This window comes from Zootoca vivipara, chromosome 1 (assembly GCF_963506605.1).
Source record: "Zootoca vivipara chromosome 1, rZooViv1.1, whole genome shotgun sequence".
NCBI classification, from domain to species: domain Eukaryota; kingdom Metazoa; phylum Chordata; class Lepidosauria; order Squamata; family Lacertidae; genus Zootoca; species Zootoca vivipara.
In genome coordinates this window covers 38,006,012-38,022,333 of record NC_083276.1, presented here as the reverse complement: position 1 = coordinate 38,022,333, position 16,322 = coordinate 38,006,012, and the positions used below count along the sequence as shown (strand labels likewise).

General features: G+C 39.4%; 1 protein-coding gene across 1 annotated transcript in view; it reads left to right on the top strand.

The window, feature by feature from the left end:
* DPH6 (diphthamine biosynthesis 6) overlaps positions 1 to 16,322 on the top strand; it is a 243,222-nt gene that overhangs the window by 43,607 nt on the left and 183,293 nt on the right. Inside the window, exons 4-5 of the mRNA XM_035110376.2 lie at positions 3,445 to 3,518; positions 12,011 to 12,129. Coding sequence (XP_034966267.1) covers positions 3,445 to 3,518; positions 12,011 to 12,129 — 193 coding nt within the window. The remainder of the gene's footprint in view (positions 1 to 3,444; positions 3,519 to 12,010; positions 12,130 to 16,322) is intronic.

The window sequence follows — 16,322 nt, the reverse complement described above, 5'->3', positions numbered from 1 at the left end:
ATTACCTAGACTGAATCAACCTTTGTTGCCCTGATGGACTTGCAATGGGAGGCTGTGTTTTGGCCTCATGGTCTTCCTGCTGGCGTGTAGTCTAGGGTACAATATTGTCCTTGGTGCTATTTAATGGAAAAGTGAGCCCACTGGGATTTTCACTCAACGTTCAGGTAAAGGACAGGTAGAGGTTGGCACACAAAATACTATATGAACAAGTCAAGGTGGCAAAGCTTTCAGAACTCTTCATACAACCACTGAACAGTTATGTAGTTACAATTTTCAGGGAGGAAGACATGTTAACGAGCTGCACAAAAAAGAATAGACTCTTGTGACAAATTAAGTATGTTCTGGTTATCTTAGACTACTTTAATGTGTTCCATGTGGGACTATATTTGAAGGTAACTCAGAAACTACAACTAACCCAGAATGCGGCAGCTAGACTGGTGATTGGGAGCGGCTGCCGGGACCATATAACACTGGTCCTAAAGGATCTACTTTGGCTCCCAGTATGTTTTTGAGTACAATTCAAAGTGTTGGTGCTGACTTTTGAAGCCCTAAATACTTGTATACCTGAAGGAGCATCTCCACCCCCATTGTTCAGCCCGGACACTGAGGTCCAGCTCCAAGGGCCTTCTGGTGGTTCTCTCACTGTGAGAAGTGCAGTTACAGGGAACCAGGCAGAGGGCCTTCTTGGTATGTATGTAAGCAAGAACCATAGAGCTAGAAGGGACCATGAGGATCATCTAGTCCAACCCTCTGCAATGTAGGAATCTTTTGGCCAACATTAACACCCAATGCAGGAATCTTTTGCCCAACTCCCAAAGCCCTGAATTAGAGCCTCATGTTCTACTGACTGAGCTATCCCTCGTTAATGTAGTGGCACCCTGTGGAACACTCTCCCATCAGATGTCAAGGAAATAGACAGCTTTATGACTTTTAGAAGACATCTGAAGTCAGCCCTGTTTAGGGAAGTTTTTAATGTTTGATGTCACATTGTGTGTTTATAGTCTGTTGGAAGCTGCCCAGAGTAGCTGGGGCAGCCCTGTCAGACGGGGTACTACTCCTACTCCTACTCCTACTAGCCTACACTTTTGTGGGCTTGGTTTTCAGTCGCTATCCATGTTGTCAGTACTTTTGAGGCTGGCATCATGGTACATTTGATTGACATCCTATGCCCTTATAAAATGTGGGGTTTGGGTGTGTGTGTTATTGTTTTTATTTTGATTATATATTCTGATTATATATTTTGATTATGTATTCTGTGGTTTTATATTTTGATTTTATTCTGTGAACCACCCTGAGACCTCCAGGTATAGGGCAGTATATAAATTCTAATAATAATAATAATAATAATAATAATAATAATAATAATAATAATAATTACAGGAATGTATCCTTTCATAACACTTTGTCCACACAAGATAAATACTATGTCACTACGGTTACTGTTCTGCACATTCACTGCTGCTTATCTGAAAGGGTTCTGCTCTGTTAATTTTGAACTGCATGCTACATCTTTGTTTTGAGGAGATCGCATTCAAAGGACCCTAGCTGCAGCAAGCAAGCAACCCTTCATACCCAAAACTGCATTGCTGTGGTGTTACCATGATGACTGCGGAATACTATGCATTTAACTTAATGGTACTAGTGGTTAACGAGTAGGACCCGTGTGTAACAATTTAAGATAATCCTGTAGATATTTATCATGTGCGTTTAGCCGCCGCTGCCTTGAGCACTACAGTCAAGTAATGAAGACAATCACTACTTAATGCAATGCCTGTTTTTTTTCTAGTTTAGAAAGCATGGGTTTTTTTTCCTTAAAGAGAAATAGACTTTTAAACTTACAGCTCATTTCAAAATGTGTTGTACTAGGTTTTTAAGACACTATGGTTTCATTCAGTGATGAAGAGACTAATATGGCTACATATTTATTGTTAAAATATTACTAGAATGGATAGATACTGGAGATGCAATAGATAATGACTTACTGGTATTTAAACATTGTGATTGCTGTGGCCGACTTAGGGTGGGGTGGGGAGATAATTTATGTAGCATAGCTCAGGGTTGGCAAACTTTTTTGACTCAGTGGACCAAATTTGACATCTGGGCAATATAGTTGATATGTTGGCACCTGTCACTCACATAGTGCCATTGAAGCTTAGCTGGATGTTAGCAATGTAATGCAGAATACATTGCCCTCCTGCCTAAAAGACATCAAAGAACAGGCTTATCTAACAACTCCTCCGGGAGGGAGCTAAACAATTGGGACACCAATCCTGAAACTTTCCGGTATCAAGTCTTTGCTTACCACACCTCTCTAGGCAGTGGAATGCAAAACAGGGCATCTGAAGATGAGCATAATTGATGGGTAGGTTCATTTGAATGCCCTGGTCCTGGGAAGTTTAGGGTGTTATACCTAATGACCATCACTAGGGCTGGGTGATATGTGGTTTTCAGCATTGTGATACATCACTAGCTAATCATCACAATATACTGATATATCACAAAGTCTGAAATAAGAATGGAGCTATGTAGAAGTATTGGCTGGCTTCGTGGTTTTTCCTATACAGTGGTACCTCGGGTTACAGACGCTTCAGGTTACAGACTCTGCTAACCCAGAAATAGTACCTCGGGTTAAGAACTTAGCTTCAGGATGAGAACAGAAATTGTGTGGCAGTGGCGCGGCAGCAGCGGGAGGTCTGTACCCTGCAGTGGTACCCTGGGTTAAGAACAGTTTCAGGTTAAGAACGGACCTCCAGAATGAATTAAGTTCTTAACCCCCGAGGTACCACTGTCTTGTCATTTTTGCCACTAGGTGCCTACTCTTGTGATTTGCTGCCCCTTGTAGGAGGCAGGGGAGAGCTGAGCTGGCGGAGTTAACAGGGGCTGCAGGAACCAAGAGAAGCTTGGGGCTGGCTTCACGGTTTTCCCCACAGTGTGATTTTTGCATAGGACACACAGAAATCATGATTTGCCATATACTGCCGGGTCAAAAATTATGAAACGGGTATTACAATATGAACTTCAAACTGATTTTGGATGATATATTGCTATGTCGCCCAGACCTAACCAGCACTTTGAAATGGGCCCAGAAATAAAATTGGAGATGGTCCTAATTAAAAAAAAAAAGACTGGAGTAAGATGTTTAGAAAAGTAGATAGCAGAAATTCATCTAGCTGCAGCAATGGTATGGATATCAGTAGCTCCCAATGATTGCAAAGGCCAACATTTTTATGACTTATAGCTCTGATATGGGCATCATTTGTATGTAGGGCAATTGGTGGGATAGGTGGGCAGAGTTGTGTCTCTGTGTCCCTGATTATGGGCTTCATTTGTCATGTTTTTCCCTTTTCATACCTAAGGCTGAGTGAAAGTCAATACAATCCATTTTATTGGAACTTCATTAACTTATTTTTTCCCTGGTTTTTATGTGTATATCTTCCATTTCAGGATGAGGAGGGTGTGGAAGGTGTTTCGGTAGGGGCCATTCTTTCAGACTACCAACGGGTCCGTGTAGAAGACGTGTAAGTAAAATTACCCTCTGTGTTACAATGCATGGAAAGCAAGTCGTAAAAGCACCTTTAAGCTATTGCTGCTTTTAATAATAATAATAATAATAAAATGTGCACTTAAATCAAGTTAGGATTCCAGAAAAACCATCAGAATTTCAAAAAAGAAATATTAAGATCTAGAGTTAAAAATTTATCGAAAATTTATAGGATATTATTAGATTGGGAAACTAAAGAAGAATTTGTGAAATCATCTATGATCAAATGGGCACAAGATGTGGGTCATAATTTTGATCCGAACCTGTGGGAACATTTGTGGAAAATAAATTTAAAATTCACTGCTATTTATACGTTGAAAGAGAACTGTTTAATAATGACCCACTTGATGTCTAGTAAACTAGCTAAAACGTTTAGAACTAAAAGTAACCTATGCTGGAAATGTAAAGAAACAATTGACACATTTTATCACTCATGGTAGGTCTTGTAGAATAATAAAAGAATTCTGGAAGATGGTTTATAACGAATTTAAGAAAATGTTTAAAAGAATGTTTCCTAAAAACCCAGAAGCTTTCCTTCTGGGAATAATAACAATAGAAATACCAAAAAATCAAACTACTCTATGGATGTATGTGACTACAGCTAGTAGCACAAAAGTAGAGAACTGATGTAGTACCATCAAGAGAAGAATGGCACCTTAAAATATTAGAATATATAGAACTTGCCAGCATGACAAATAGATTTAGAAATAAAGATGGTAAGAATTTAAAAGAGGACTGGACATTATATATAGAATATATGGAGAAATATTATAACAAGAAAATAAGTGTAACAGACTGAAAAAAATAGTACTCAGCAGTAGATGTGACAAAGTGAGACAGTGTAAGATATGAAAATAATTTAGTAGAATAAGAAAACGCAGTCAAAAAGACAATAGATACCGGTAGGAAACCAGAGAAAGATCGTAAGGGATGTTAAAATTAAGGTTTATAAGAGTCAGTTAAAAATCGAGGAATAAGTTATGTTAGTATTATTATTTACATTATTATTATTAATTTTTTCTCTTACTATTATGTGTCTGACTATAACATATAATGCATTGATGATATGATAAAATAGAAAAGCAAATAAATAATTTTTTAAAAAAAGGATTGTGTAAAATAGAACATGAATTGCAACATACTTCACACACTGAAGATTGTTTTTTCTTTGTGTGCTTATCTACATTGAATGTGAATTAAAGCTGCTATACAATTCTTCTATACTAGCCAACATAAAATTGGGAAAGAGCTATAATCCTTCCAATTTTTCTGTTTTCGTTGGCTTGCCTATTTGTACTGATTTGCCCGTTGTCTACTTTGCTTGGAGTCAATGGGATGTTTTTAAGACTTGGGTAAAAATGGTGTGCTTGAACATGAAAGGCCTGATTGGACAAATATCTCTCCTCTTATTGGGGAAATATTGCAATGCATGATTTTAATGTACACTTTGCTTGTAAATGATTGTACCTAGGATGTAGTTGGAATTTTTATTATTTTTGCCTTTTTTCTCTATGGCTGTAAGATGCTGCTGTCAGAGTAAAATGGGCTCTTTCCAATACAGTGAGCAGATTCACCTGCCCAACATATACTGAGCCTATGGTTTTCAGTAATAATCTGACAAATTTCTGCTTAAATATTTCAATTAGAGGTGCATCCAATATTTTCTGTGGTCCACACTTCACCTTTCTGTAGCTTATATTTATATTCTGCCCATCTGCTTCCATTTGAGTGAAGAGGAAGGTGAGAACCATTGTGGGCTATTGCAGTCTATGCCTGGGCAGCAGCAATTTTGGCGTAAGGTTAATCTATGGACAAATAGATGCCCTCCTACGAGTGCAGGTTTTCACTCCTGTAGTAATGAGTGAAGAAATGAGCGTGGAAACATGGAATTGCTTCTTTAACCTGTGATGGTACTTATTGTCGTTTAAAAATTAAGCACTGTTTATAGCAGGAATGGAGGACCACTGACCTTCATGATGTTTTTGGACTCCCATCTCCCAACAGCCCCAGCTAATACGGTCAATATTCAGGGATTGCAGAAGTTGTAGCCCAGCGTCTGAAGACCTCTGGTGTCACAACCCTGACTTGAAGTTTCAGGCATATTAAATACCTAAAATGTATTGAGCACTGTTTGGGGGATCGACGGACGGTTTCTGCACTGTCTAAGGAATATGGGGTGATAAAAGAGAAGAATAAAAGGAACTGCATTATGCAGATTTTTGGATGTTAAGAAAATAAATTTAACTAAATATGATAAAAAGTTAGAAGCCAGTGGGGAGAGAGACGCAGCATAAATATGATCACAGAACAGGCGAGAAAAATTCAGCAAGCAGCGCCGTCCTCTATGAAAACTTAATAAAGAAAGGTGGGAAATGGTACGACCAATTAAATGCAATACTCAAGGCAATATAGAACAAAGACTTGGCTTGATATTTTGTTAGTTGCAAGAGACAGATAGGGGCAAGTTTTTGAATTGTATACATAGGATTAAGAAAACCAAAAGTGGTAATGACACTCCTTGTACCTGACTAGAAGATTGAAGAAGGGTTAGTGGTGGGTTTGCACATCATGATAAGCTAGGTTTGCTAGTGCACACTGCTCAGATGGGGTCCACCCTTTCTTACTTTGCTGTGCTGGAATGAAATGAATCACAGCCCCAGCTTAGTGCTACACACGATTTGTTTCTCTCCAAACCGTGAAACAAAGCCCAAGAGAAGCCATGTTGTGTGCAGTCTACGTAAGGATGGTAGGAAAGAATATGAGGGAACAAGTGGCGGGAGAAGCCCTTTCCTATGCTACTTGTGTGAAGGTGTCTAGAGAAGGCAAGTTCAGTAGAAAGGGACAAGAGCAGGAAGTGTGGAATAGCAGCAAAAAGCAAAACCAAGGGATTTAAAATTAGGGAAAGCGGGAATACTAGAAACTACATAAATCAAGAGAAAATAGAACCATCCCCAAACAGCCAACGTTAAGGGGTGTGTGAGAGAGAGTTCATGAAAATAAATTTATTTGAAACTGAAGAGCAATAACAAATAGAAGGGAAAATAAGTTGCAGCACCTGAGGTGAGCTCCCCGACAAGGGAAGCTCCCACGTTCATTTCAATGAACAATGCCAGTTTGCATGCACATTCATTTCTGTGTATGAATTTGATCTATCCACTTCAATAAATAGAACTTAGGCCCAAAATATCTGTATGGGCATCTTCATCTACAAAGATTTCAGGACGAGGCTGCTAGCATCTAGTGCAGGCATCCCCAAACTCAGACCTCCAGCAGTTTTGGGACTACAATTCCCATCATCCTTAGCTCACAGGACCAGTGGTCAGTGATGATGGGAATGCCTGATCTAGTGAGTAATCCTCACTAGCCATCCCTTTACAGTGCAGTCCTATGCTTTTCTACTGAGAACTAAGACCACTGAGTTCAGTGGAATTCCTCCAAGGTATATTGCAGTGGTTCCCAATTAGCTAAGTACTGTGGAACCCCTGTAGTTCAAAAGCCAAGCCATGGACCCCCTACTTTTTGAAAATGTTGATACATCTGTGGTTGTTTTAGTTATGTGAATGGCACCACCATACCCTCCAACATGTCCCCGCACAAAACCAGGAGGCACGTCCTTTGGGCCGCACTCTTGCACGAGTCACGTGACCTGTGTGAGCGCACAGTGTCCAAAGCCACATGTTTTCAGGCACCACGATCTCATGTGAGGGGCTTGTCCCACAAGCTCATGTGTTCTGGGACGCCGTGCTCTCACACGAGAGCATGGCCATCCAAAATGGGACGTTCCAGACAGTTGATGGTTCTGTGTCTTAGGCCCCATGGGTGGGCTATGTGTCCCCCTTGGGGGTCTGTGGACCAACAATTGGGTATACCACTGGCATGTAGGATAGACTTGGTAGGTTTACAAGGGGCGTGGTTCTTAGGTTTTGATGTCTTAGTCCCGATTTAACCTGTTTGATGGTTATATTGCCAATTAGTACTTTGTACATACGCTTCGTTGCAATTAAGCTTGATTTTAGTCTAGTGATGTGATGGTAGCTCCTCTGGCCTCTTATGGGAGAAAATGTACAAATTCACACATTCACTTACACAAATGTGAGTTCCATTCAATTCAGCTGGTCTTATTTCTACTTCTTATAGTAGCAGATGTTGCTGGAAGTGCAGTCGCTGCTTCTTCCTTTTACTGATGCAGAAGAAGAATTTGTTGGTGGAACATTTTCTTCAAGCTGTCTTAAGCTTCTGAAAACATTTCACAGTTTGAAATATTTTGGTTGTAGTTACTGTAGGAAGTGTGAGATACATAATTGCATAACCATTTTACAAATAGACAGGACCTTTTCAATGGCCACACCAGCACTAGCTGTTTATTTCTGGAAATGTTTAAACTTTCTGTAAAGTTGCCTCAGGAATAGCTTATATGAAGCTATATAAAAAAAGTGCACAATACAATGCAGTTGTAAAAAACCCACCTGCAGTATAAAATAGCAGAACCGGCAAATGAAAGTAGAAAAGACAGCTAAAGTACAAATAAATGCTCAGGAGAATAGGATGGATTTCACCTGGCACGTGAAATATAACCAAGTTGGCACCAGTCAAACATGTCTCTGCCGTTCCAAAATTCGGGTGCCACCACAGAAAAGGCTGTCTTCAGTAGCCATCCCCCTACTTCAGAATGGCAGGCACTTGGAAGATGACAAAATTGATAGTAGGTTCACGTTAAACAATGTGGTGTTTCAGATGCCTCAGATGAAGGCAGTTTAGGGCTATGGAACTATCTCGCTAGAGACTCATCAGGCAAGCTCCATGTTGATTTTTTCAAAGGCAAGTAATGACATATTTTTAAGGAATGCTTTTAGGTAATAATTCTGGCCATTTAGGGAATGATTCTGGCCATCTAGCCCAGCATCCTGTTTTCATAGTGGCAACTAGGCAACTTATAGAAAATATGAAAGAAGGATCTGAGCACAACAACATTCTTCGCACTTTTGACTGGCAACTGGCAGTAGTCAGGGACATGCCACCTCTGACAGCGGAGGTGGAGCATGGCCATAGGGGTTAGTAGGTATTGATAGCCTTGTCTTCCAGGAATTGGTCTAATATTTAAACACCATTCAAGCTGGTGATATTTACTACTTCTTATGAGAGCTAATAGCTGCGGAGAGATATTTTTTTGTATTATTCTGAAACTGTAATTATGGATTGGATGCTGTGTTGTTTGTTGGGGGCTGCCTAGTCACAGCACAGGATATAAACACACACACACTCTCTCTCTCTCTCTCTCTCTCTCTGTGTGTGTGTGTGTGTGTGTGAAATAAAATGAAATAAAATATGGAAGCCAGTAACTTGACTTAAATCATTGACCAGAACACAACCCAGTAATGTTTGGACTAAAGCATTTCTAACAGCATCTTCTGTGCTGCATGGCAAATTGAATTGGGAGGAGTTTCAAAAATGTATACAACACGGTTCAGGGAACTGCTGGTTAAAGGGGGAGAAAACTAAAAAAAAAACCAAAAACCCAGGTGTATTGAAATTGCTGAGTATTCCAAAAGTAAGTCTTTGGATCCCAGCCCATGTTTCCACTTAAAAATAAATAAATGAATGAATAAAATATATAATAACGGAAGTTCCAATTTTACTAGATGGCAGAACCATTAAACCTTTCCAATTCATTTTATAACAAAATTCACTTTATGCTAGACTTCATGCTATTTTATATTATTTTTGCTAGAAAACGGAACATACTTCTCCATCCCCATACTTCATAATCTTACACTATTAACTTCACTAGAGTGAGTAATCCTGTTTAAGTCAATAGGGCTATTCACGGTAATAACACTAAAAACCTATGTTCTTGTTTATTAGTTCAGTGTCTATAGAAGGGAGATGTAGGTTGTGTGTGTGTCTAGTGTTTCACTTTTATTCAGAAATGTCTATGTATCCCTTGTTTAAAAATGTGCTTGTTCACTAGATAATTAAGTTCTTACTCATGATTTGTCATTTTAAGATAGAACATTCAATTCCATTTTAAAATCCCAAAAAGTAGGGTTTTAAAATTTTGTTTATTGAAATAAGGTCTACTTGAAATATTTTGAATACCTATAACAGTAAAAAGAAACACGAATAGGAAATTGGAACCTGAGAAATAGAACATACCACTGGTTGGTATAGCTGTTAGGTTCAATGTATTTGATATTGGCAATTTCCTGCACTTTGCTTCTTTAAGGGAAATCTGTTAGCAGGGCTCAGCTGTGTTAGCTCATTATAAAATTATATTGGTTGCATCCTGGCTCTCCCTGCACTGGTGGTAGAATTTCCTAGGTGTTCTGCTAAGGCAGGCACCCCCAAACTTTGGGCCTCCAGATGTTTTGGACTACAATCCCCATCATCCCTGACCACTGGTCTTGTTAGCTAGGGATCATGGGAGTTGTAGGCCAAAACATCTGGAGGGCTGCAGTTTGGGGATGCCTGTGCTAAGGACACTTCTGCTGGCCAAAAGCGAGGAAGGAGATTTTTTGCCAATTGCCCATTCACCTGTAGGACTCAGTCCCTCCCATACTGTTCCAGGAGGTCTCCTAATCCCCTGGAGCAAATTTCCAGGTGGAAGGAAGAATTGACAGAAGTTGTACCCTCTCCCATTCCACAAGTGGGATTCCTCTGCTAGATTCAAAGCCTTCCCTTCCATGAATGGCAGCCACCCTTCCGTTTGCAGAAGGCAAAGACTAGACCCAGGCTGCTGAAACAGCATTATTGAATTTATGATCGGTTTTCATATCACTTTTCGTAAATACAGTGTTTAATTATGAGGAGTTTTAAAGGGCTTGAGACCTGTTAAGAGTGCATTTAACATGTCTGTTATTCTAGAATTTCTGTTTTCCCCTCCACATTTTCAATGCAGGGATGTTTTTAGGCCTATTTCTTAGCCTATTGTGCTGCAGACTTGTTCACAAAATTGTTCTTTATCAAGATCTAGCGGTGCATTATTTGTGAGTTTGGCTGCTTAACCGGGAAGGGTTTGCTTTAGGTCTCTTCAATTCATTTAATTTTTTTTTGGGTATGATTCTAAATATATAATTGTATGGGTGTTGTTGCACGTTTACAATGTGTAAAATAAAAAGGCAACCTTTAGAAGAATGCATCCTACTAGACAAAGAGAAGATAAGAGCATTGCATTTTCCCTATTTTGTATGAATCCTTGTCTCTAACAATAAAGGCTTCAGGAACCTAAGCCCATCCTTTCCTGTGGCGCTTTGGAGTGAATTGTCTAAATATGTGTATCAGTTAAGCTGAACAAATATTGCTTACTACAGTGATCCCAAGTGGTATTTAGTATTCCAGTGATATTTTGAGTACATATAAGGCTAAATTATAAATGTTGACTTTATTACTTGGAAAATTGGCTTCATTCAGGTGAATTATAATTAATAGATTTTTTGGCATAGACGGTCCTTAAGGGGTATGCTGACTTTATCTTATTTCCCCCTTTTAAAAAAAGCAAGAAATTGGTTTCGTGACTATATAACTTTGCTTGGACCCTCTGATTTGTTAGGAAACTGTCTGCCAGGGCACACTTGCTGTTTCAGAGTTATCCACAGGAAAACAAATTGTGTGTCAATAGGTGTTCGTGGAGTAGGCAGTTGATGAGCAGTTTCCTTCTGCAGTTTCTGAGGGGCACTGAAAGTAGCCCTACTCCTTCATATCTGACTTCAAGTACTCGCGTTCTTTCCCTTCCATTTTACCCTCATCACAACCCTTAGAGGCAGGTTCGGCTGAGAGATAATGAGTAGTCGAAGGTCACAAAATGAGCTTCATGGCTAAATAGAATAAAAGCCAGTATCTTCTGAAAAGAGGCTATGGGAGGTCCCATTTAAGGAAAGGGCAAAGAGCAGCAGTTTATGCTGTTTCCCCTGAGAACCAAAACAGAATGAGGATTTTGCAAGTGAATGTGCCCCTGTGGATCCAAAGCAAGTCTACTTTGAAAGCTAAAATAGCTAAAAAGTGAAGAGCAATAATGACCCCAAAGATTCATGTTGTATTTCCATATTTAAAATTCAAAATGATATGGCCAGGTGCCCTTGATTACACTATGGGTAATATACAATGTTCTCCTCAGCGTAGATCATCTGAAATCAGTGGACTTTAAACACTTTCGTCCATTGATGTCAGTGGCTCTCTTCTGTGACTTAATTGTATATCACCCTCTATTTTCCATAAAACCACTTGACGTCTTCCTCCTTTAGTCCCAATAAGTAAATTGATGGACTATCATAGGTTAAAATGTAGCAGTCTTGGGAAATAACCAGTGCTTTCACAAAATGTTTAGGGGTATGCGTACCCTCAGAAGAAAAACACTGGAAATATCTATAGCTGATTGCAGAACGTCATGATAAATTTGGTTTAAGGTTTAATAGTCTGGGTTTGGGTGCAAGAGCATAATAACAGCCATTTCCCCCCCCCCCTTTGTTCAAATAGGTGCAAGAGGCTTACCCTGCAACCATTGGCTTACCTTTGGCGTCAGAACCAGGAAACTTTGCTCAAAGAAATGATCTCCTCGGACCTTCAAGCTATAATAATAAAAGTAGCAGCTTTTGGTAAGAATCCAAACTAGAATAGGTACTGAGGTGAAGGATGTTTGATGTTTTATTATATTTCTATGTGTTGGAAGCCGCTCACAGTGGCTGGAGGAACCCAGCCAGATGGGCAGGGTATAATTATTATTATTATTATTATTATTATTATTATTATTATTAGCACTAGTTTGTTTTACTAAAATAGAAATAGAGAGAGAAAACATGCATACAGTAGATAGCCATGGGGACACCAGAATCTGTTTTGTAGATAAGATGTAGCCAGTAAAAGAAAACTGTACCAAGCAGAGGTGAACTGTGGAACAGAAATATGAAGAACTTCAGTTCCATGACTATATATTTAAACAATTAATTGAACTTCTCTGTGATAAATATTTTTCACACTAGACACTGAAAAAGTGAGAAGCTATTTTCATGGCCATCATTATTAAGTGAGTGTGTTTTTCAATAAAGGTTCATACATAATGCAACAGTTTGCAGTTCGCTCATATGAGTGATACAAATGGATTGCTTGACATTGGACCATTATCTATAAAGTAGAATCGACTTTGATGAAAGGGTTTAAGTAAAAACTTTACTAACAGCAATCAATATATAACTTTGTGGAGACTAAATCAACTTTGCAACTAATTAGTTGAGAGACTTATGGTCCACACCTGCTTTTGTTGTAGATGCCTCTCTTCCTGCTGATTCAATGCTACCCTCTCTCATTCTACCTGTCTCCTAGATTGTTCAAATGGCTATTTCCCATTCTTCCTTAAGGAGCAGGCATAAGAGAACCCAGTCAAAGGTTGTTGGTTGGTTTTTTAAATGCAGAAGCGCTTTTGGCTCTGCTAGTACTTGGGTTCAGGGCATTGGTTTTTGCTTACGGCAAGTGGAAAATTGGAATGTTAGCCTATAACAGCTTTTGAACCTGGTACTCTGCAGATGTTTTGGACGGCAACTCCTGTGGCCGTGTTGTTTGGGACATTGGGAATAGAATCTGGAGGGTACCAGGCTAGAAAAGGCTGGCATAAAATAATTATTTACAGTAGCATTTCAAAAAGGTTACTGAACATGCGTCTGCATACAGGGAAGTGTGCGTCTGAAGGTGTTTAGGAAAGTGCAGTTTCACTATCACATTCCGAATCAATGCACTGTTTTACTTTCATTGGACGAATTGTAATTTTAACATTGAGCTCACCTATTATGGAAGATGGTTTTGACCGGTCACAAAGATCTGTCTAAGCACTGTATGGAAGCTGCATTTATTGAACGACATGTGGGTTCTCTAACCACACAAACTGATGAGAAAAATATTAATAGTCCAATGCATCATTTTGAAATTACAGCCCTCTGAGCAATCTTTCACATAAAAGTATTAGATGAGGGTTTAGGTATAAAATTTGAGAGAAGGACCTTTTCCCTTTGGGGGTCAGTAGAGGTTTGTGGCCCATTAGACCAAGGAATGACCAGTATAATAGGAAAGAATATGTTCTACATGGGTGGATAAAAATATATTTCTGATAAATTGTGTTGTAGAATCTTGGCATGAATCAAGCCTCATGGTCGTCATCTGTGAGCTGAGCTGTTTCTGTTTAAGTGCTTGCTTTTTCCTCCTTTTTAAAAGCAAGAGTTCATGTCTTAAGGGTAACATTGGTAAGAGTTAACAGAAAAACTTCAGCTTTGCTATTATATATAAAATATATTAGGTTGGAACTTGAGTATCTATTAGAAGAAGTAATAAAATGTTAATTCTTCTTCAGCTGTGATGCTTTGCCAGAATCATTTTATTTTTACAGCACTTCTGGTGTGAACAGTAAAACGAGACCATCATAGGTTCATTCTGTGCTTTCTTAACATTTATACAAAGGAAGAGAAATAACGGATTCTAAAAAAATCTGCCTTTGGTCACAAATTGCGAATTCTTTACACACACACACACACACACACACACACACAAGCCCCCTCTGTTCTTCCAGAATGAGTCTTCCCTTTAATTAGGGAGTAAGACTCCAATCCTAACCAGGTCTACTCAAAAGTAAATGGGGTTAGGATTGCAGCCTTAGTCTCAAGAGAGATATTGTTTTAATGTATACTCTTGAAGCAGAACCATAGCAAAGCTTTGTGTATGCCTATGAAGCATAACTAATAAAGTTGCCGTCATTCAGATTATACTTCTTGATGATCGGGTGAGTTTTTATTTTTGTGTTATAAGATCCTCTTCAAGGGTATTATAATTCAATCAAATTTGTTTAGCAGCCAACTTATGTTTCAATATATAAATAAAACCCTTTAAAAAATAAAAATAAAAAATAAATAAAACACCAAACCTTAGAAAGGGGTAATTCTTGAGCGATACAGGAAATGACTGTAGGGGTGACATTGCTGGTGACCTGTGTCATCCCTTAAGCAAGATAAGCTTGTCTTTGTATCTCAGCAGCTTAGAACAAGTTGGAATAGGCTTGCTAGTACACAAAGAGCCCTTTGTGGCGTTCTCCTTTAAAGCACAAATACCATAAATAGTTGTAGATAGTAATTAGAAAATGGCTGCCCTTTTTTCTTTCTTTTTTTCCCTTTGGCTACAGGTAGAAAGATCTTATCGGACTAAATTTCTCACCTGCCTAGGGCAGGCATAATTAGATGTAAGCAAATTTAATGGCGCTTGTATGCTCTGAGGCCATTCTGCAGTGCCTTCATAATTGTGTGCTTTATTAAAGTAGGTTTAAGGTATGGCGGCTGTTTAACGTATCAAGTGGCACAGAAGTTAAGGTATGGGTTACCACTTTACCTTTTAGATGAATAATCAAAGCTGCTTTTAAGCTAAATTGCAGTAAATGTATTTGGAATAACACCTTTAAAAGTCTGAGGGGTAATGCATTAGATGGCACATTGCGCAGATGTGAAAGGAATAAGCAAATATGTAACTTGAGCGTGACATTCATCAACACTGGCATGCTCGTACAACCTCCCATAGCTCTGGTATCCATTAGTTTAATAGACGCTAGTAGGAAGGTGTAAGACTGTAGACAACACGTAATTATACAGGTAAATGCACATTAATTTTTAGAACACTTTTCTCAATCCACATTTACAAATTAATATTAGGAGTTTTACTTTTCAGGAGGTTAGTGTGCTTCCTCCAGGCTTTTCCTAGTCAGAAATCCAGTGGAACTTCTTTCTCCTCCCTCACAACAAGCAAACCAATTTCATATTAACACTGCTGTGAACGGCCATTTTCTGCTATTGGTTCGCGAGTGCTAGTGCCAGTGAATGAGTTTACACTAGTGGGCCTTGGCTGCCTCCTGTACAAAAATGAAGAAAATAAATGATTGTGATAGTATTTATTATTGTCACTGCTTTCAGGTGTCCACACGTATTATCTATGTGTAGTGCCTACCAATATAGTGCCTACCATATTGGCCATGTTGACTAAGTCTGATGGGAGCTGGGAGTCCAGCAACCTCGGGGAGACACTACGTTAGCTTACCCCTGCCTTACAACACCCTGTAAAGTAAGTCAATATTATTCATACCCTCATAGAGGGACAGAGGGTTTGTGACAGAGGCAAGATTCAAACCAACATGCAGCCCAGTCTCTTAGTCCCTACACTATACCAGCGGCTCTCAACTGAATCCCAGTATTTATTTGTTTCTTGAGATTTGGCCAGGGTGGTGAGAGATGGGGTAGCTCCTGAACACAGGCAAGAAAAAGTCAAAAGCAAGAAGAGAAATCAGGTGGAGCAGGAGGCAGCAACAAGGTGCAACTAACCAAGCAGAGAATGCAGGATTTATAATTTAAGAGCTGTCTGAAGTGAGCTGCGGGCAACTTAAACCTGCCAGGAGTGAGACCTCAATGCCTTTCATATCTCCTGTGTCAAGGAGATTGTGGGCATCACAAGGCAGGACGTAGTCTCAAACCAATATGTTTTTCTTCCAAACCCACATTCCCAGGACGTTCACACTTCTGTCTCAGCAACGTCTATGCTGGCTTGGTCTTGTCCCCAGATTGGAAGATGGCAGGACGCCCAAGGACGTGTTTTATGGGCAGCTGGCAACATCAACCCTGCCCTGTGGAAATCCCTTGCAGACAACTTCAGTGCCTGGAGATGGGCAGTCAGGTCATGTGTCCATAGCAATGACCAGAGGAGGAATGATCACTGGGAGTAGCACAGAGAGAAGAAACGCCTTCATCTGCCCTAGCTGCAACAAAATATG